The sequence below is a fragment of the Rhinolophus sinicus genome, chromosome 8 (genome assembly GCF_057876585.1).
Source record: "Rhinolophus sinicus isolate RSI-liver-muscle chromosome 8, RSI-T2T, whole genome shotgun sequence".
In the NCBI taxonomy this organism is placed as follows: Eukaryota; Metazoa; Chordata; class Mammalia; order Chiroptera; family Rhinolophidae; genus Rhinolophus; species Rhinolophus sinicus.
This window is the reverse complement of record NC_142508.1, coordinates 15,967,637-15,989,787: the sequence shown is the minus strand read 5'-3', so window position 1 is coordinate 15,989,787 and position 22,151 is coordinate 15,967,637. Positions and strand designations below refer to the sequence as shown.

The 22,151-nt window shown below is 38.4% G+C and overlaps 1 protein-coding gene across 3 annotated transcripts in view; it reads right to left on the bottom strand.

Moving 5' to 3' along the window:
- Window positions 1-22,109, bottom strand: part of COPG2 (coat protein complex I subunit gamma 2) — a 111,932-nt gene extending 89,823 nt beyond the window's left edge. For 2 of the 3 annotated variants that reach the window (XM_074315602.2, XM_019751183.3), the window contains exons 1-5: window positions 21,971-22,109; window positions 20,809-20,861; window positions 20,151-20,231; window positions 17,570-17,641; window positions 4,787-4,866 (exon numbers count right to left, since the gene is read on the bottom strand). In XM_074315602.2, the coding sequence (XP_074171703.1) occupies window positions 4,787-4,866; window positions 17,570-17,641; window positions 20,151-20,231; window positions 20,809-20,861; window positions 21,971-22,007 (323 nt within the window). In that variant the 5' untranslated portion in view covers window positions 22,008-22,109. Of the gene's footprint in view, window positions 1-4,786; window positions 4,867-17,569; window positions 17,642-20,150; window positions 20,232-20,808; window positions 20,862-21,411; window positions 21,431-21,970 lie in introns of those variants that run through there. The other variant, XM_088799915.1, reaches the window with a different exon arrangement.
- Window positions 22,110-22,151: the final 42 nt, after the last annotated feature.

The following is a 22,151-nucleotide window of genomic DNA, read 5'->3' as shown; positions in this document are numbered from 1 at the left end:
ACCACTTTGAGCACCTCTTGTAATTGCAGAAGTCAAACATGACTTGTATTCATCTTTTGTTAATGGTAGATATTGAATATTACAATTTTAATAGTTTTTTCCTTTCTTAAAATGTGTATACATTTTTTTGGCACTCTCTGTATTTCCATGTGCTACTGGCCACCCGTCTACATTTGTTTGTGAAGGGTGTGCCCTCAAGTTCCCTTGATCTCCGTGGTTTCTTACCAAGCTAACACAATTATCTGTATATGTAGAATGGTCATCTACCACATTAGTTTTCTACTCCTGCTGTAATAACTGACCACATGAGTGTCTTAAAACAACCAAAATGTATTTTCTTAAGAGTTCTGTGGGCTAGAAGTCCAACGTAGGTCTCACTGTGTCAGCAGGGCTACATTCATCTCAGGGGCAACATTCACCCCACAAATTCACCCCAGCCCAAGATTCCCCCAAATCTCAACACATTGCAGCATCAACTCAAAGTCCAAAATTTCATCTAACTTTCTCTCAAAAGTCCCAATCTTATCAAAATCATCTAAATTAGGTATGGGTGGGACTGGGTGTAATCAATCTATCCTGAGACAAAATTCCTCTGCACCTGTGGACCTGTGAAACGAGAAACAAGTTCTCGCTCCCAGAATCCCAAGGGTGGGACTGCCTGTCACGGGTAACAGACACCGACACTCCTGTTCAAAGAGAAATGAAAGGGAAAAAGTCACTGGTCCCATGCAATTTTGAAATCCAGACAGGCAAACTGGAAAAGGTTTCAAGTCCAGGGCAAAATTCTCTATAGTTCTCAGTACCACCCTACAGGCCCGCACATCTGCCCCCAGAGCCAGCCTTCCTTTTTATAAGGGCAACATGTGCTGAAAGCTGAGGAGTCTTATCAGCCCGTTTCCTGTCTGTAGAATTTGGGGCTCTGACAGCCTTCTTTCACTTCATCCTGTCTCTCGCTTGTCGTCCAAACTGGCGGTGTTGCTGCTGGTCTGCTTCTTAAGAGCCTGTGGGACGACCATACATGTACAGAGACTCACCCCATTAGACGACAGGCTCCTCCACAGATCTTGCCTAGATAATCCTACCTCTATTTTTGGTTTCTGCTTAGAAGCTGAGGGAATCTATGAGTCACACCCTTGATCGCCTCAGAGTGCTTTGTGTGAGTGAATATTCTGACCTTTTCATCTTTCTGAGGTTTTAGCAAAGGGCTGTAGAGTAACTCCTTTGACTTTTTCTCTAGAGCACACTTTCCTACTGAATCTCTTGATTTTGGCATCCTTTGCCATTTTAGGAGGCTGAGAATTTCCAAAATCAAGAACTAGAACTCCTGGTTCCTTTCTTTTTTTTTTGAGGTATAACTGACATATAACATTACATTAGTATCAGGTGACATATAACATTATATTAGTATCAACATGATGATTTAATATTTGTAAAGAACTCCTGGTTCTCGTTTAACAGGTTTCTCCTCAATTTATTTCTCTACTCTCACATTGTACTATAAGTCACAAAAAGAAACCAGGCTGCACCTCAACACTCTGCTTAAAAATCTCAGTTAAATATCCAAGTCCATTACTTACAAGTCCTGCTTTCCATGACTGCAGGACAGTTCCGCTTTCTGTCGTCATGTACCAAGGACCCCTTTCCTCCAGTTTCTAACACCTTGTTTTCTACGAAGCTCTCCCCAGCAGCTCCTTTAACGCCCATGTGTCTGTGACCAGTCTGTTCCCGACGAGCTGAGTATTCTCTAAGGTGGTGTATTCTCTATCCTGCTCCTCCACCTCTTTCTCAGCTTAGTACTCATTAACATCCATGTTTCTACTAACAATCTGTTCAAGGCAATGAAACTTTTTTCTATCACGCGCCTCAAAATCCTTCCAGCATCTGCTCACTGCCCAATTCCAAAGCCACTTCCACAGTTCTAGATATTTGTTAAAGCAGCACCCCACTTACAGGTACCAAAATCTCTATTTGTTTTCTTTCTATTTCCCAGTTTTGAGATATAATTGACATATAACATTGTGTAAGTTTAAGGAATACAATTGTGGGGACAGAGTTCCAGAGAGCAGTTTCCAGGCTCTCGGCCTCACATGAAAGGTGCTGGCTCGGGTAGTAGATGGTCATCAGCTGTGGCTAATTGGCCTTCAGCTATAACCAATTAACCCCTGATCTAACTGCCGTGGCTGCCCTGGGGAGTTGAGTCGAGACTGAATCAGTTGGTTGGCAGGCAGAGAAGCGGGCGACAGGTCGTGTGGCTCCAGCCTCCAGTGGGACTATAGAGGTATGACTCCCCTACCTATGGCTCTGTGGGTGTTCCTTTTTGGCCTAGCCATATCCTGCGTTCTTATACAGGGAGCGGGACCAGAGACCCTGCAGGCCACCTCACACGACAAATGGCAGAGCGAGCAGGGTCTCCCACATGACAACAATATATTGATTCAATACACTTCTATATTGCAAAATCTATTATTTTTCTATTGCTGCTTAACAAATTACCACAAACTTCAAGGCTTAAGACAACATTCATTTCTTTACCTTCCATTCTGTAAGTTAGAAGTCCAACACAGGTCTCACTGGGCTAGAATCAAGGTGTTGGAAAGGGCTGCGCTCCTTTCTGGGGGCTGTAGTGCGAATCCATTTCCTTGCCTTTCCAACTTCTAGAAGCCACCCACAAATCCTTGGCTCATGGCCCCACTCCTCCACCTCCAAATCCAGCAACACCGCATCTCTCTGACCCGGCTTCTATCATCACACCTCCTTACTGACCCTTTTCTCCTTCCTTCCTCTTCCACTTTTAAGGCCCCTTGTCCTTATATTGGGCCCACCTGGATAATCCAGGCTACTCTCCCTATCTGCTGATCAGCAACTTTTATTCCTTTTTGACCTGCAATGTAACATATTCACAGGTCTTGGGAATCAGGACATGGATATCTTTGGGACGTCATTATTCTGCCTGCTATAGTTACCGATCACTTAAAATGAACTAGAAACCAACCATAATTCAAGGCAGCCTAACAGGACACAGAGGGAAGTATTAACAGCTAAACAAACAAAAAACCCTCAATGAATAGTTTATTAATCTATTTTTAATTTTTCCAATATTTAGTGACTCTAGCAACCTATGTAAAGATTTTCTGTTTCTTATTTGTGGCAGACACTGTTTGCGGACTAATCCTATACCCTTTTCAGCCCCTTCTCTCTTGCCTGTCCCTAATATGTGGGCCATAAAAGCTAAATACTCACTTTCTTGGCCTCCTAGGGATAGTCATATAACACAGCTGTGCCAAATGAAATCTAAAAATTGCCTTGGGAAAGCAATTGCATACCTGACAAAAGAGGCAGGTGGGACTGGCTCTCCCTGCACTCTTCCCGATGCCCCTCCCACCTGGAAGGGTGCGTTGCCAGTAATCCAAGCATCTATTTTGCAATAATGTGAGAATGGCCACAAGAATTCAAGAGACACCACCAGCCTACTGCTGTGGAACTACTGAACCAACACCAGCTACTCTATGCTTATTTTATTTCAGTGACTATTTACATCTGGCTTTCAGCCGAAAGCTTCACTAATTGAAACTATATTCAACACAACTGCTGGTTAAACACAGGCATCCTCCTCCCAAATTTATTTTGTTGTACAAAAACCAGATTCACTTAAATGCGTTATAATTAATAAGGCAATTATTTTTTAAATAACATTTGTTACATATTTTAGAACTCTCAATTATATATATGCTTTCTAAGACATTTGGAAATTATCAGAAGTTCAAAGAAAATAAATAGCCACAATCCCACACATCCAGAGATAACCTATCACTAATGTATCAGTGTATTTCCATCCACAGAGTTATGATTTATATATATATATGTATATATATATATACATATATATATATAAATAAAATATTTTGTAAAGTGAGACCAAATGGAATACATAGACTTGAATCCAACTCTTATTCAGCACTTTATTGAGGACTTTTCCAGTAATATGTTTCAAAAAATTAAAAATAATCAGATTATGAAATATGGTTAATTAAATAATTTTAACAATGGCAGGCATTTAAGTTGTTCTATCCCTTTTGCTGGTGTAAACAATGTTGCCATGAACATCACTGAACAGAATCTGTGCTCCGATTATTTTCTGAGCATTGCTCCACAGGTGCGGCATTACTGAGTCTTTCCAACAGTCAACAAAAGCTGCCAAACTGCTGTCTAGAAAAAGTGAACCCATTTATTATTCTACCTCTCGGATACAAAGTATCAGTCTCCCTTATAAGTACCGAATGCCTTTTTCCTTTTTTGCCAATTTGATGGGTACAATTATTGTGACTCATTCTTAATTTTTTAATTTATATTTTTGGTTACTAGTAAAAAATGACTATTTAAAGATATTTAGATCCTTTATATTGGTTATTTTATAAAATTATCACTCGGAATTTTTTTGAAGTATGAGAGTTCTTTATATACTATAGATGCCTTTTGATATACTTGTAAATGGATTTTATTTTGGTGTATCATATACATTTTAGTTTTGCCTATATATTTTTATGAGCAGTTAAAATGTAATCATATCTATTAGCATTATCCTTTGTGACTTCTTCCTTTGTTTTATCAGATAGGTATGGTTTTTATATGATGACAACTACATTTTAGAAAAGAATGCTTTAAGATACGTTCTCTTAAATTCCTATTGGCTTTCTTACAGTCAAAAAGTAAAATTAATAGAAAGAAAACAACAAATATTCCACTAAATACATAAGTACCCAATCATAGGTTTAGACTATTCACATACCTGCTTGTGACAATTATCACATCTTCAGAGATGTTAGCCATTTCTTTGATGGTAAGGTAGCACATTCTTCTCAATGTTTGCTGAAAAATTATTTATAAAGGCAACAGGTTACTCATAAGAAAATGTTTTTTTTAAACTATCTGAAGTGAGGACCCCAAGTAGATGTATTTAGCAAGTTATTCTTAAAAAGATTCTCATCTATCCAAAAAGTCCTTTTAAGAATACCTGGATGAGAAAATATTCACAATACAACTATTTCCTAAACACAAGTAACTGATACACTGACACAGGAAAACATCTACATAAAAACCCAAAATTTCTGTTAATTACACCAGTCTTTACGCAGAGAGATCCCAACTTAGACTCTAACAGCGTGAGTCCAAAGACTTAGGTTTTTCAAACTGTGAAAGACTTATCCTAGAAAATGTATTTTTCAAATTCTTTAAAAACATATATGAAGAGACATGTAGAGTCTGCATTTTGCTCAGTGCAGCATAGAGAGATATTTTTCCTTACAGTATTTGTGGTTGTATAACCAACTTCCATTTTCTCTCTTTTTTATAATTAAAAAAATTTTTCAATTACAGTTGACATTCAGTATTATATTAGTTTCAGGTGAACAGCATAGTGGTTAGACATTTACATAACTTATGAAGTGATCCCCTGATTAGTCTAGTACCCACCTGGCACCATACATAATTATTACAATATTATTGACTATATTCCCTATACTGTACTTTACATTCCCATGACTGTTTCGTGACAATTTGTACTTATTAATCCCTTTCCTGTTTTTCACCCATGCCCCCAACCCCCTCCCAACAGGCAGCGCTCAGTTTGTTCTCTGTATCTATGAGTTTGTTTCTGTTTTGTTTGTTCATTTATTTTGTTTTTTTATATTCCACATATGAGTGAAATCACATAGTATTTGTCTTTCTCTGTCTGACTTATTTCACTTAGTATAATAACCCTCTAGGTCCATCCATGAACCAACTTCCATTTTCAATTATCAAAATTTCTAGATGGATACTTAGATCCAAAATAAGTGTTAAGCTAACAATAATAAAGTTTCATCTACCCTTCCTCCTCACCTGGATCTCTGATTTATTTATTCACACATGAAGGGCACTGTTCCTCTAGCCTGTCCAGCCTCATGCCCTGCCAGGTAACTTTAAATTTCTTATAAGTAATGAAACTCAAATACATCAGACCCAGCTTAGAGTCCAAGCTGCAGAAAGACTCTGGTGGAGACTACTGAGCCCACTAAGGGAAAAAGGAACTGAGGATTCTCATGGTGATTAAACACAGAAAAAAATCTCCCCTAGAAAAACAAAGTCAATACAGGGTAGATGAATGGGACAAATGACACCCATATGAAACTACTATGAGAAAAAAAACAGAAAATAAGAATCAAAACTTCAGAACTAAAACAATTTGCCCCTCCCCCAATAAAAATCTGCCATGAAGCACAATAAAACTGAAGATACAAAAAATTAGCTAAAGCACAAAAAAAGAGGCTCAATATTATTAGTCATTGGTGAAATACAAATTAAAACCACATTTCAGATACCACCTCACACCCACCAAAATGGCTAAAATTTTAAAAAGTGGCAATATAAAGTATTGGTAAAGATGGGCTCATAACCACTAAAACATACTGCCAAAACAAATACACAGAAATACTGAATAAAATAGGGACAAAAAATTTAAATACACAGCCAAGGGCAAAATGAAGGGAAATTTGTAGGTACCAGAGATTGAATAACAAACAAACAGCTCACAGCCACAGAAGTACAAGACCAGAGTCTTACTGGCATAGGATAAAGTATCTAACGTCTAGGAAAGACAGGATTCTAAAAGATGTATTCTTTAGGCACAGGGAAAATCATTCTAGATAATAACTCAGAAATATAGCAAGGAATGAAGAGTAAAAAGAAAAAAGTGGTAAATAGTCACAAGACAGTGTGGTATTGGCAAAAGAATAGACAAACAGATCAATGCAATAGAATAGACCACCCAGAAATACACCCACATAATTATAGTCAACTGATCTTCGACTAAAGAGCAAAGACCATACAATGGACCAAAGATAATCTCAATCTCTTCAATACATGGTACTGGAATAACTGGACATCCACATGCAAAACCAAAAAGAATTTATGTAAACACAGATCTTGCACCCTTCACAAAAGTCAATTAACCAAATGGATCACAGACCTAAATGTACAGTGCAAAACTGCAAAACTCCCAGAAGAAAACCTACATGACCCTGGGTATGACAATGACTTTTTACATACAACACCAAAGGCATGATCATAATAGAAATAACTAAGAAGCTGGCCATTGTTAAAATTAAAAATGTCTATTCTGCAAAAGACAATGTCAAGAAGATGAGAGGACAAGCCACAGATTAGGAAAAAATATTTTTAAAACATATATATGAAAAAGAACTGTTATCCAAAATATACAAAAAACTCAACACCAAAAAACCGAACAATCCAATAAAAAATGGGCAGAGGACCTGAACAGACATTTCTCCAAAGAAGACATACAGATGGCCAACAGACATAAGATGCTCAAAGTCATTAATCATCAGAGAAATGCAAATTAAAACCACAATGAGATATCACCTCATACCTGTCAGAATAACCATCACCAATAAATCAACAAACAACAGAGGTGGTGAAGATGTAGAGAAAGGGGGACCGTCGTGCACTGTTGGTGGGTTTGCAGATTGGTGTAGCTACTATGAAAAACAGTATGGAGGTTCCTCAAAAAATTAAAAATAGAACTACCTTATGACCCAGCAATTCCACTTCTGGGTATTTATCCAAAGAAATCCAAAACACTAATTCGAAAAGACATATGCAGTGGCCAGTTAGCTCAGTTGGTTAGAGTGTGGTGCTAATAACACCAAGGTTGCCAGCTCAATTCCCACATGGGCCACTGTGAGCTGCGCCCTCCTTAAAAAAAAAAAAAAAAAAAAAAAAAAAAAAAAAGACATATGCATCCATATGTTCATTGCAGCATTATTTAAAATAGCCAAGATACGGAAATAACCTAAGTGTCTATCAATCGACAAATGGATAAAGAAGAACTGGTATGTGTGTACACACACACACACACACACACACACACCACTTCTTTATCCAGTTGTCTATTCCACAGAATGGAATATTACTCAGCCATAGAAAAGAATGAAATCTTGCAACTGCAACAACATGATGGACCTAGAGAGTATTGTGCCAAATGAAATAAGTCAGACAGAACCAGACAAATACCATCTGATCTCACTTATATGTGGAATATAAAAAACAAAATAAATGAACAAACAAAACAGAAACACTCATAGATACAGTGAACAAACCAAGGGTTGCCAGATGGAAAGAGGGTTGGGGGCAGAGTGAAAAGGGGGAAGGGATAAAGAAGTACAGATTGGTAGTTACAAAATAGTCATGGGGATGTGAAGTACAGCATAGGGAATCCAGTCAATAATATTGTAATAACTATGTACAGTGCCAGGTGGGTACTAATCAGGGATCACTTCATAAATTATATAAATGTCTAACCATCATACTGTACACCCGAAACTAATATAAAATAATACCAAATGTCAACTGTAATTGAAAAATTAAAAAATGTTTAAAATATACAAAAAGCTCTTAACAGTCAAAAATAAGAAAGACAACCTGATTAAGAAATGGGCCAAGACCATAACAGACAGCTCACTTAAGATAAACTGATAACAAATAAGTAAATGAAAACGAGTTCCACATCATATATCAGCAGGGAAGGACAAATTAAAACAATGAGACACCAGGACACTCCAAACAGAATGGCCAATCTGGAACACTGACACCAACAAACGCTGATAAGAATGTGGAGCAATAGGAACTCGCATTCATTGCTGGTGGGAATAAAAATGGTACAGCCACTTTGGAAGATGTTTTGGCGGTTTCTTACAGAACTAAACATACTCTTACCACACCATCTAGCAATCATGTTCCTATGTATTTACCCAAAGGAGTTGAAAAAATATGTCCACTATTATCCCACATGTTGCTGATGCTCTGTTTATTTTTACTCAGTCTTTTTTCTCTGTTTCATTTTGGATAGTTTCTACCTTCACTGATTGTTCCCCCTGCAGTCTCTAATCTGCTATTAACCATGCAGTGTATTTTTTCATCATAGACAGGTAGCTTTTTGTTTTTGTTTTTTTAATTTCTGGGTCTCTATGGATGTCTTCTGTTTTGCTCCTTTTTCTTTATTACTGTCTTTCTACACATTCTTAAGCATCTAGACCTATAATAGCTGTTTTAATGTCGTTACCTGTTCATCCATAATCTTTATCATTTCTAGGTTTGTCTATTGATCCATTTTTCTCCTGATATGAATAGTATTTTCCTGCTTCTCTGCATACCTGATTTTTTACTGGATGCTGTACATTGTGAAGTTTATGTTGTTAGGTGCTGGATTTTTGTGGTATTCTATTACATAGCATTTTACTTTACTCTGTCATAAGGTTAGGTCACCTGGGATCAGTTTTTCACTTTTGAGGCTTGCTATTAAGTTTTTTAAAGCTTTATTCTAAGGCTAATATATTCCCATTATTGAGGTGCTACCTTTCTGAGAACTATATAGATGACAAGGTCTTTCCACTCTCACTGGTGGAAGTATAAATTATTCTCAGCCCTGTGTTCTGGTGATTCTTTCTTTGGCCTTGGGTAGTCTCCTTTTACATATGCACAGATCAGTTCTTATCCAAAGATTTAAGGGGAGCCTCTCAGCAGATAGCTGTAACTATCTCTTTCCTTTCTTTCTTCACTTCCTCCCTCTCCCCCCACCTCTTACTTCTCTGGTTCTCTGCCCTGCAAATTTGAGCTTTTTTGGCCTCCCCAGACTCTGTGTGTCTTCTCCACTCAGAGAGATAACTAGGCTCCTTTTCAGTATGGCCTCCCTGACCTGGGGCCTAGGATCTGCCTGTGGTCAATGAGCTACTGTAATCCTAGGGCACAACTTGTTTTTCTTCAGATTACAATCCTGGAATGGCTGTTAATCTAATGCCTGAAAAGCACTGTGTAATATATTTTGTTTGATTTTCCAGGTATTAATGGTAGTGGGGTATATGTAGCCCCTACCCCGTCATGGCTGGAAACGGAACAGAAATGTGTTCTGAATATCAAAACATACAGTAAATTACCTAGTTACTCTTTTATTATTTATTCCCAACACTAATCCATTGCAATCAGAGAATACAGTCTATATGATTTCATTCCTTTGAAATTTGTTGTGTCTTGCTTTATGGCTCAGTATTATCAATTTTTGTAAATGTTCTTTGTGTTCTTCATCTACGTTTAAGGTAGATAATGATATATTTAGGTCTATATCTACCGTCTATTATATGACTTATGTTTGTCCTGCTTGATCTACGTATCTCTTCTCCTACCCTGCACCCCTGCCCCCCAGCTTCTGGCTTGATTTTTTTAGCATTGTAGTTTTTTGTATAATTAGTTTGGAGAGAAAAACAATAGAAAAAATTAATGAAACAAAAGCTAGTTCTGTGAAGAGATTAGTAAGTTTAAAAACCTCTAGACAAACTTCCCAGGAATAAAAGAGAGAAGTTATAATTTTCCAATATCAGAATGAAACAAGAGACATCACTACAGATCGTATAAACATTAAAATAAAAGGGAATACATATTATGATCAGTTTTATGCCAACGAAGTTCAGCAATTTAAATGAAATGGACAAATTCCTTAAAAGACACACTACCAGAGCTCACTCACAAAGACAAATAATCTGAATAGCACCGTATCTATTTCGTTTTAATGGAGTTAATTATCAAAAACCTTCCCATGAAGAAGACGGCTTCAATAGTGAACATTTCAGGAAAAATTAATAATGATTCTACAAAACCTCTTCTAGAAAGCAGAAAAGGAAGAAAAACTTCCCAATTCATTTTATGAGGCCAGCATTACCCAAATAAAAAACCCAGACTAAAACATCATAGAAAAAACAACGTATTTCACAAGTGGAGACTCAAAAACCTTAACAAATTTTAACAGAAACCAAAGATTTTACATTTTCCAGGAAAATAAATAAGTGCATCGTACCATATTAACATACTAAAAAAGAAAACCATGATAATCCAATGGATATAGAAAAAACATTTGACAAAATTCAATACCTTTTTTTCATATGCATGAAAAAAATCTCTCAGCAACTAGGAATAGAAAGGAACTTCCTCAACCTGATAAAAGTCACCTAGAAAAGCTTAAAGCTAACATCACACTTAATAGTGAAAGACTAATACCTTCCCCCTAAAGATCAGGAACAAAGCAAGGATGTCCCCCACCATCACGTCTACTTACACTGTATAACAGTGCAAGATGACAATAAAGTAAGATAAACAAATAAAAGACAGAAAGATTGGAAAGGAAAAAGTAAATACTAAGGAATCTCCCATAATATTCCTAGAACTAATAAATGAATTTAACAAGATTGCAAGAAACAGGGCAATATACAAAAATCAGTTTAATTTCTATAGACTACCTATATACAATAGAAATACGTATATACGATAGAAATACAATAGCCTAAGTAATATTAACTACTTTAAGGATAAATTTCACAAACTATGCATAACTTGTATGCTGAAAGCTACAATACTGCTGACAGAAATTAAAGAGGCCTGAATAAAGGGAGACATATTCCATGTTAGTGAAGCAGAAAACTCAATAGTTACAATGTAAATTCTCCTCAAATTGATCTTTAGATTCAATGCAATCCCCATCAAAGTTACAGCAATTTTTTAAAATAGAAATGTGCTGATTCTAAAATTCACATGGAAATTCAGAGAACCTAGAAGAGCCAAAACAATTTTGAAACTGAAACAGGAAAATATACACTACCTGATTTAAAACTTACTATAAAGCTACAGTAATCAAGACAGTGTGGTACTGGAACAAGAGCAGACGTAGAGATCAATGACACAAAGGAGAAGGTTCCAATGAGACAGTAACTCAAACATCATCATTTCCTCATCTTCCTCCTTCCACACTGATATGCAATTATTCCAGTACCATTTGTTGAGAACAGAAAGGAGGAGGAAAAGGAGAAGGTAGTGGAGGAAAAGAAAAAAAAAAAAGAAAAGAAATTCAACCATGTGATATGATTATTTAAAAAAAGTAATTCAAAATGGATCATAAAGTAATTATAAGAAAGACATAAAAACTGAAAAATGACTAGGACAAAAGCAATAAAAAAATCTTTGTGACCTTTAGTTAGACAAAATTTTCTATGATACCCCTCAAAAGCATAATCTATAACAGAAAAAAAAATTAATTTTATTTCATTAAAATAAATAACTTCTGCTCTGTGAAAAAACTAAGAAACTGAAAATACAAGCCACAAACTAGGAGAAAATATTTGGGAAGCATATCTGATAGAGGATTGGCATCCAGAATACATAAAGACCTCTTAAAAATCAATAATAAGGAAAATATACAACGAAATTATTAAAAATGGGCAAAAGATATGAACAGATCCTTCACCACAGAAGGTATAAGAAGGCAAATAAAGCACATGAAAAGATGTCTGAGGTCATTAGTCACTAGGAAAATGCAACTTAAAACCACAAAGAAATACCACTATTTCAGAATGGCTAAAGTTAAAAAAACAAAACAAAAAGGTAATACCAAGTGCTGACCAGAACGCAGAGCAACTAGAACTTTCATACGGAGATGGTGGGAATGGTCGTCACTTTGGAAAATGGGTTGGCAGTTTCTTACAAAGTTAAACATACATACACCTATCATCTGACCCAGCAATCCCACGCTTAGGTATTTACCCAAGAGAAATAAAAACTTACGCTCAAAAACTTGTACATGAATGTTTATAGCAACTTTACTCATAACCACCAAAACAAACCAAATATCTTTCAACTGGTAAACACATAAACTGAGGTACATTCATAAAATGAAACACTATGATGAAATAAAAAGGAGTAAACTACTGCTACAAACAATAACATGGACAAATCTCAAATGTGTTATGCCAAATGACTGAAAAAAAGAATCAAAAGGCGCATACATACAATATCATTCTTATGACTTCTTGGAAAGGAAAAAATCTATAAGGAAAGGAGAGAGGAGTCGTTGCCTAAGGCTGAGGATGGGAGGAACAGATCACACAAAGAGGCAGGATGGAACTTTTTGGAGTGATGGAAATGTTCTAAATCTTGACTGCAGTAGTGATAAAAGTACTGTATGCATTTGTCAAAGCTCACAAAACTATATTCTAAAAAGGGTGAATTTTACTATATGTACGTTATACTTTAAAAAAAAGAAGACAACAGTGGTAAGTGACTAGAAAGGCAAGCCACAGACTGGGAGGAAATATTTATAAAACACCTATCTGATAAAGGTCTTGAATCCAGAAAATATAAAAAACTGTACAACTCAGTAAGAAGACAACCTGATTTTTTTTAAAAAAATAGTGAAATAAAATATTTGAACAGGCACTTCACCAAAAATGATACACAGATGGCAAAAAGCATATATTTGCTTAATACCTCCATCATTAAGGAAATACAAACCTGACAATTCCACTTCTAGATAATAACCAAAGGAAATGCAAACATAGGTCCATCCACACAAACACCTGTACTTGAATATCTTTAGTTTTGTTGATAATATCCATACACTGGAAACCCCAATATTCATTAACTTGTGAAATGGATAAAGAAGTTAAAGGACCTCCACATAATGGGCTACTCCTCAGCAATGAAAACAAACGATGGCTAGACACAAAAACTTGAACCAATCCCACAAACCGTAAGGTAAGTGAACGAAACAAGCCATACAAGTCATACAAGACTATATACTATAAGATTAAATTTAAATGAAATCTAGAAAATGCAAAACTATGTTGTCAGAAAATAGATCAACGACGGGCAGCTGCTAGCGGTGAGGGAGGAGATAGCCAACCAAGGGACACGGGGCACGGGGCACCCTCTGGGCTAATGCAAGTTTCTCTATCATGACTGTGGTGATGGTTCCACAACTCTACACATGGGTCAAAACTCGCTGAACTGTATGCTTAAAATTGGTGAATTTCATTGTATATAAGTTATAGTCAATACAATTGATTTTTTAAAAGACTAAAATAAAAAATTTAAAACTTATAAATCAGTAGGAGGCATATAAATAAGCAAATATGAACAGACAATTCACAGAGGAGGAAAGTAAAATGGCCACTAAACATATAAAAAGAGTTTCGATTTCAGCAGTGATCACGAAAATCTAAATTAAAACCACAAAGAAACACCACTTCACATTCTTCCAAATGACTAATACTTAAGTCAGGAAATTAATATCAGGAGCAGACGAGGATTTGGAGAAATGTCTCTGTAAATTTGTACAACCCTTTAAAGATCAATTTGACAAGATCAAATAACTAGCATTGTCTAGAAATTCCACTTGTAGTAATTTATCCCAGAATAACTCTATTTGCACGAGAAGACACGTACATAAACATTATTTGTAATAACATTTGCAAAAAGTGGAACCAACTCCGTATCTACCAATGGGAGATGGATAAATAAATAGGAATATTGTATATTTACACACTGGGGTTCCATTCAGCAGCAACACTAAAGTAGAAGTACATGCAGCAAGTGGGCAGATCGCAAAAATGTATTAATTTTTAAACTGTACAATATGAAGGTGATACTAAATATAGATGATGGATACAAACATATACAATACGTAGATATATAAACATGGACAGGAGGGTGCCAATCCCAAGAGAGAAATTACCCTCTGGCAAAGGAAGGGGCTCCACATGCTGCTGGCAAAATCCCCACCTTTCCTTCCCACCAATACCTCACACCCTCAATTCCATATTCTGCCTAAGGGACCATCTAAATGAAACACGGTATGCTATTCATGGCTACTTACCTCAGTCTACAAAACAACCCTAAAACCATCCAGGTCATTACGCCTCACCTGGACACACCTCCGTGCAGCTGGGGGTAGCACCTAATCTGACTCCACCTTCCATCCTTCCGCAAACCCCAAACCCCAAACCCCTCCATCACGCCCTCTGGCATGTTCATCAGCAAAATCCCTTACATCCTTAACACTTTTCTGGCCAGTCCCACCTTTTCTCTACCTGAAACCTGGCTCTCCCCCGAGGACTTCCCTGCAGCCCTCTCAAACGTAGCTGTTTCCTCTCCTATGCACCAGACCTACAGGTGGGGAAACTGTCCGCGTGTCACTGCCTTTCCACCATCACTGCACTGCCTTCTCTCACTGCACCTCTTGCTTCCCTAAAAAACTCTGGCTTTAAAGCTATGCCATTAGACTGTATCACCGGCCACCATTCCTGGCTGCATACAGATCCAGGTTGCTTCCCTGATTTTTAAAAAATATTAGTACCTTGTTCTCTATCACTGTCTCTAATATTACCCCCTAATAACGACTGATGATTTTAATATCTATACAGACAATAGTAAAACTCTGACCACTCAGTGGAATTGAGCGCTTTTTCCCGAGTGATCCCATCCTCCTGCCTCCTGCACTCACCCACTTCCACTGTCACAGCCTTTAACAGTAAGTGCCCCTTTCGTAGGATCATTTCCAAGCATTTCACTCTCCAACCACCACTCCTGACTCCAACTCTTTCACTCCATTGTGACCTACAACCCACTGATCCTATCAACTTCCTACCATCCCATCAGCCCCTGTTCTCCTGGCCTCCGAACCAAACACAGATTCCACAGTCAATATTTCTATTACTCACCGTCCTCGCTCCTCTCTCCGTTTACTAACCTGGCAAAACCCCACCCTAATTAAATCCCATCTCTAACTACTCGATGCCATAACCCGAAGGTTGTAGCTGGAGAAACACGTTCCCCATGCTACCTGGCAATACTTTCAAATTCATGGCCACTAACTTCAAGGGGCCACCAGTCCTGCCCAACAATTCTCCATGTCCCCAATCCATTTCCGAGAAAACGATTTCATGCCTCCTTTTCTTAATACGACCTCTGTGCCAGCGGCTTCAAGTTTGTCCTCAGTTTTTTCCCTGCTCTGCACCCTCTTCTCTGCTCCACTTCCAGGTCTCCTTCCCAACTGCCAGCCCTCTAAGCAATGTGACCCGCAGGCCCATCTCCAGACACCTGGGCTACAAAGTCACAGAGCCACAAAGAGGCAACAGCCTTCCCTGGCTTTTACAATAGGCCCTCTCCATGGCCCCACTCAGCGGCTTGGAAGAATGCCTAGCTTTCTAATCTAAGTTCTCTAATAAGTAATTCTATAACAATCATAGCAGTTCTACTTCCCTGATGGAACCCCAAATTTTTGGTGCAGGGAGTGATTAAAAGGAAACAAGACCTTAAGGTTAAGAATCTGAAATGGCTTCTCTGATTTGATAGAAGGCATAATCAGCCTGTTTCCAGTGGTAAAAGAGACACTAGTAGTCTGCGGCATGCAGAGGCAAAATACTTACATTATTGCCTGCAGACAAGTGTAACCAGGGACCTACAGAAGACAAGGCTTCGGGTAAGCCAGGAGTCACTACCATAAAACACTTTTGTACAAATGAATTGTATAATGAGTCAGTTGCTTCTAAGTACACTGGAGAACTTGGTAAAAGAAAAGTAAGGGACTAGAAATCTATAAATGCCTTAATAGAAAGCCTATGTCATGTGGACACGGCGCTGAGATTTCTGAAAAGCATATCCTACAGGTGGCTGAATTATAAAGCAAATTCAATTCACACCCTTGTGGGGCATCTTACTCAAAGTTAGGACCTTGACTGGGAAGGAGTGAGGCCCTGAAATTCGGAATGGAGACATGTGAGCATATTCTGATGAAGCTGAGTACGTGGAACCCTGAAATTCCACCAAGACCCCTTTGTAAGTAGAAGCAGTTCTTCAAGCCCTGAGGGAATTCGTCTCCCTTTGCCTGAAGAATGTGTAATGGCCTCCCCTAAGATAGTTGCCTTACAAGGGGGTGCTGATGTGCCTGAGGGCCCACTCCTGCAACTTCCCATTATCTAGACATATAACCAGACTCAAATCCTAGAAGGTCCTGAGGTTCAGGTCAGGCAAAACACATGGCCTTTGATGACATGCAATATGTTCCAAAAGTACTGCAAGATTTGGACAATTTGTGTCAGCAGGAAGCTGGAAAATATCTATCCCAGAACCCCCTTCCCTGTGTGGTTCTGAGCTAGAGCTGGGCAAAGAGAAAGGCACGCCGCATTAGAAGACAGGAGGAAACAGCAGGAGCCACTATGCTCTGATGGTCAGGGTGGTCTGAGGGAACGAGAGGCAGACGCAGGGCTTCTGGCAGCTTCAGTCTGTCCTGACTGTTCCTTTCTCCCGACTCCATGTCCTCTTTCCCACTCTGCATCCAGCTCTTCTCCATCGCCAGCCCTGCTGACCAAGAGCAAAGCCAGGCCCACCAGGAACTTGACCAAGAACTTAGGGATGTGGTAGCTCCGTCCGCTAACTTCCTCACCAGCCCCCTTTTGCAGGGTGAGGCCAGAAGCTGGAGATGAACAGTTATGCCTTCATGGTACATCTGTGCTTCAACAGCTTTATCCTATATACTTTCATTCTTTTATTGCCTTTCATGTTTTATGAAGATAAACAATTTTTAAGTAATTTTAAACATTTCAAGCAACCTTCCCTGATTTGGAACACTCTAAGTTCCCCAGGGAAAACAAATAAAAGGAGTTTTTTCAGCAGGAAAAAATTTTAGTAAGAGACTTACATCATTAGATTGAAACAATCGAGTCATTGCAAAGAAGGCTTCTGTGGCTTCCGTAGTTCCAAAATGTTCACCCTAAGTAAAATTTAAAACAATTTCTTAAACTTAAAAAAAAAAAAATTAAGGTTTTTCTCTTTATGTCTGAAAAAATCTTTTTGAATTCAGGGAAAAAAATCTCTTTGTAAACATTCTACCTCTTTGCCATTTTGCTGGCTTTCAATGTATAAACCTGCATAGCCATTTATCTCTTCTTTATTCAAAATAATTCAATATTATACACCATGCTAAAGTTCTAGAACAGTGGTCGCTAACCTTTTAGCAGGAACTATTTTAATTTCCCTGAAGAACTGTGATTTACAAGGAGGTAGAAAATGATCGCAAATTGAGTTCCTAATCAGATTAGGATGTTCTACTTACACGACGAGCAGAGATCACACCTCATACATTTCTATAACTCAATGCCCAGCACAAAGCCTGACACTCTCATAGGAGCATAATAAGTATTAAACTGTAAGGAACTATTAGGAATCCCAGAAAACATAACATAAAGGGACTCCCCACAAAAGGACAGGAACCAGATTAGATATATAAAAATAAGGCTTAAGGGGCTGCTTGTAGATCTCAAAGTACTGGGCTCAGGTCGCTAAAAACATGCTTTGGATCAGAACTTGAATGTGCTCAATAAATCAGGTGAGGATCTTGGCGAAGTGCAGATTCTGACTTAGTGACTCTAGGCTGAAGCCTGAAATTTTGCATTTCTAACTATTTTTTTTTTTAAGTACCATAGTACGATCTTAAATAAGCTATTTTACTTATCGTCAAAATATTGCAGATCACAGACCATCGAAAAATTACCATTTCAATATTTAATTTCTTCATTAAAAGCAATTCAATGTAACATGTTAGGTCCAATCACTTTCAGAACTCCAGATTTCACATAGAATATGACTCTAGTCTTCACTATTTGTCATGGGTATAAGAATAAGCAAATTTTGGTGAAAGTTTAGGATGAAAGAAAAAGGATAATAGTTTACAATTCCTTTAATCAGAGTATCCAACTTTCACACCAGCAAGAGATTTCCTTCTTTCTTTCACAACTATTTCCTAAATACCTAGAAGTCCATGTCGTTTTCAGTCATATTGGTAAAACTTTAATCCCTACTTGACTTGAAATTCAGAGACTATATGGATATGTCAACTCTGGTAGAATTTAAAAGTATTTTTCCAGAAAGCTCTCCCAAGAACTAGGCAAAAGAAACACTAAGGTTCCCTAACCTGTTTATGTATCAGCCTGTGTTTGGTAATTTCCTTATCAAGATAATTAAATGTTTCAACATGAGTTGCCCATCAAAGAGCTATTGGCCAATACAAAATTATATGCTTCTCTGAACCAATGCCAACTACTCAATACTCTGCTTATATAATGGATTGAGCCAATTTGGACACTACATGGGCCATGAAAAGTGAAATCAAACTGTGCCTTAAATGTTTCTAATATGCTACCACAGAGGGATATGTTTGTGAATAGAAACATTTTATTTAAAAGTACATACTTGTTGCTCAATCACCATTTGCAAACTAATCAACTTTATTTAGTCTCTGGATGAGGTCTTCAGTCAAGAAACATAGTAAAGATAAAATATTCTCATGGAATTCAAATGGGAAACTATTGTCTTCTTAGCACCATATGTAAACTGTGTGTGTGTGTGTGTGTGTGTGTGTGTGTGTGTGTGTGTGTCTAAGAAACAAAATCACATTTTCTATGGCCCTAGACATTCATGAGATGTTTAAGTCTGAACAACAACAAAAAAAAACACAAGAAAAAATAAAATTAATAACCATGGCAAATAGAATCTGTTTCATTAGAATAAATATTTGTGTTGATTTTGTCTGTTATACCCCCAGTGTCTAAAACAGTGCATGGGACACAGCAAGCGTGTAATAAATACTTGCTGAATGACAGAATGAAAACTATTCCTGAATGTTTACTATGTATCCAGGACTATTCTCAATGCTTAATGTTTATGATCTCATTTAATCATTACAACTTTATAAAGCATCTATTATCATAATCCGCATTTATAGAAAAGGACATCAAGGCACTAAATGGTTAAACCCAGAATCGTACCGCTACTAGTAATGGTGGAGTAGGGATACTAGATATAAAATCTGAATATTAAAAGCAAAGCTATAAAACATATATCCCTCTACCCCCCAAAAAGGGTAAAATATCTATCTAGAATTTATCTAAGGTTTTGCACTATCTTTTTGGAGGGACATAAAGACCTCTGAACAAACTCTAAATGATGTGTTTTAACATTAATATTTGTGAAATTCAAATCAATGTTGAGACTCTACTATGTGCTTAGTGGTTTAGTACCTCATGCGTAAAAAAGAAGTATATGCCACAGTCCTTACACTCAAGAAGTTTTACACGGTATTATTATGTCAACCAAACATTATAGATTTTTTAATTAAGTGATGTTTTGAAAATCAAATAATTATACTCTCCAAAAAATGCTTTACTACATATTATGTATTTTTATTCCAAGACACAAATCTCAAGAAAATCAAAATAATTTACCTGGTTCAGTAAATAGAGAATCTTTGTAAGAATATGTAAACATCTTCTCGGATTGATGGGCGTTTCATTGAACAGACGAGCCTATGGAAACAAAAAACATTGTTATGTATAGTATATTTTCTACTTTTTCTATCACAGTTTACAGAAAATCAACTTTAATAAAGACTATTATGTATTTTAATCACTATCTCCAAATGTCAGCTGCCTATAGTTTTCAATTTATTATGGTATATGATAATTTATTAAATGTAGCCTGATTTCCCATTCTATACTCTCTAACTCATTCCTTTAGGTCTACTACTTCAACTTTGTAGGCTTTATATGTTAAGTGAGAATCACAATATGTATCTACATCATTTTAATACAATGAGTTTAGTGTCTGTAACGTCCTTCAATAACCATACACTAAACACCTCTTCTGGCATTTTATTTATACTTCGCAACATGTGGCAGAGTCTGCATGTTTTTGCATTTCTATAAACTCTAGACTGTCTCTCCTCTGACAAGCAACCCCTCTTGCTTTTCCCTCAAGTCTATATTCTCTGAAGTCAGTTACACTCCTGAATTCTTATTTTGGATCTCAGCATTCCAGAGGCTCTGTGCCCACCATTCTAAAATGGAATAGAAAAGAAGGAACACAACAGCTTCTCAGCCATACCTCCTGTAACACAGCACTCTTCTCCAGATGCCGAAAAGGATTGGAACCACTCCCTATAAAACAAACAAAAAAAATCTTTAATAACTGTCCTACACAAACTGATTTTCTACAGAAGGGTATTGAATACTCGGGACATCGCACCTGAGGTGAGCATGTGGATGTTACAGTGATAATCGTTACTCATATTCACATAAATTGAATACAATCATTTTGATTCTGGTACTGGTTCTGTCATTGCTTTCCTGTAAGATCTTGTACTTTTGCAGGAACCCTGCCCCAAATGAGTGTCTTCTTCTGTCCTCTTTTTATATGTTACAAATATCAGTCATGTCCACACAACTAAGATTGAGATCGTCTGTCGTAGGGCCCTTTCGATTTCCCTAAAGGCAAGGGTGATTTTATGTGTTTCCAACATTTGCTGCGAGGCAGGAGAGTTTAACAGAGACTCATATAAACCTAAAGTTGGAAGGGGCCATGAAGGTTTGACTAACCCAACCCTCTACCACATTTGGTGAGAGCATCTATCAAACACTGCGTTTGTTTCTGAAGTGGCTTGGCATCGCCCCCATTTGCTCTGGACCACAGTATCAAGATGCAACTCACTTTTGGATGCCTACGCATTAAATGATCTGTGTACCATGGGACACTTCTGCCCCCGGGGAAGCAGACAGTGTAAAGGTCCCCAGGACGACTGTAAGGTACAAGGCACCTCAAAGTACATATATACACACGATGTCCCGTGGATCTCAGACCCACTCTGGGCCTACCACCACCAGCATCCCTCGCCTCTTACACGCGCACACCCATTCTGGCCGCCAACAGCCATGGGCCCGCCGCCTCTGCAAGCAGCCCACCCCGAGCGGAGGCGGCTTGGAGGGGCTGCGCCAAAAGTGGGGGAGGCGGAGGGGGAGGGGGAGGGGAGGGGGCGGGGCCGCCGAGCAGCCCGAAGCGGCGCGTGGGCGTCGGGACTGGAGCGCGCGACCCGAGGGGAGGCTCCGGCGCCCGGGGGAGGGGCTAGGGGCAGGCCCCCGGCTGGAACCGGCCCCCAGGCACACGGGCGCCCACGCCCCCCGGTCCGCTGGCCCCGAAAGCAGGTGGCGGCGGGCGATCGGGGGAAGGGACCCCCGCGGCGGAGGGTGGGCGTCAGAATCCCAGCGCGTACCAGACTCCTCGTCCTTCTTGTCGAATTTTTTAATCATCTTGGACGACTTCCCAGCGCCCAGACCCACCGCAACCGTCCCAGGCGCCGCAGCCGGCAAGCGGAAGAGGCTGCAGGAAGACCGGCCCCGTGCTCTGGCGCCGGTTGGGCCTCCGTCCCGTCACTCGGGGAGAAGGCCCGCCCT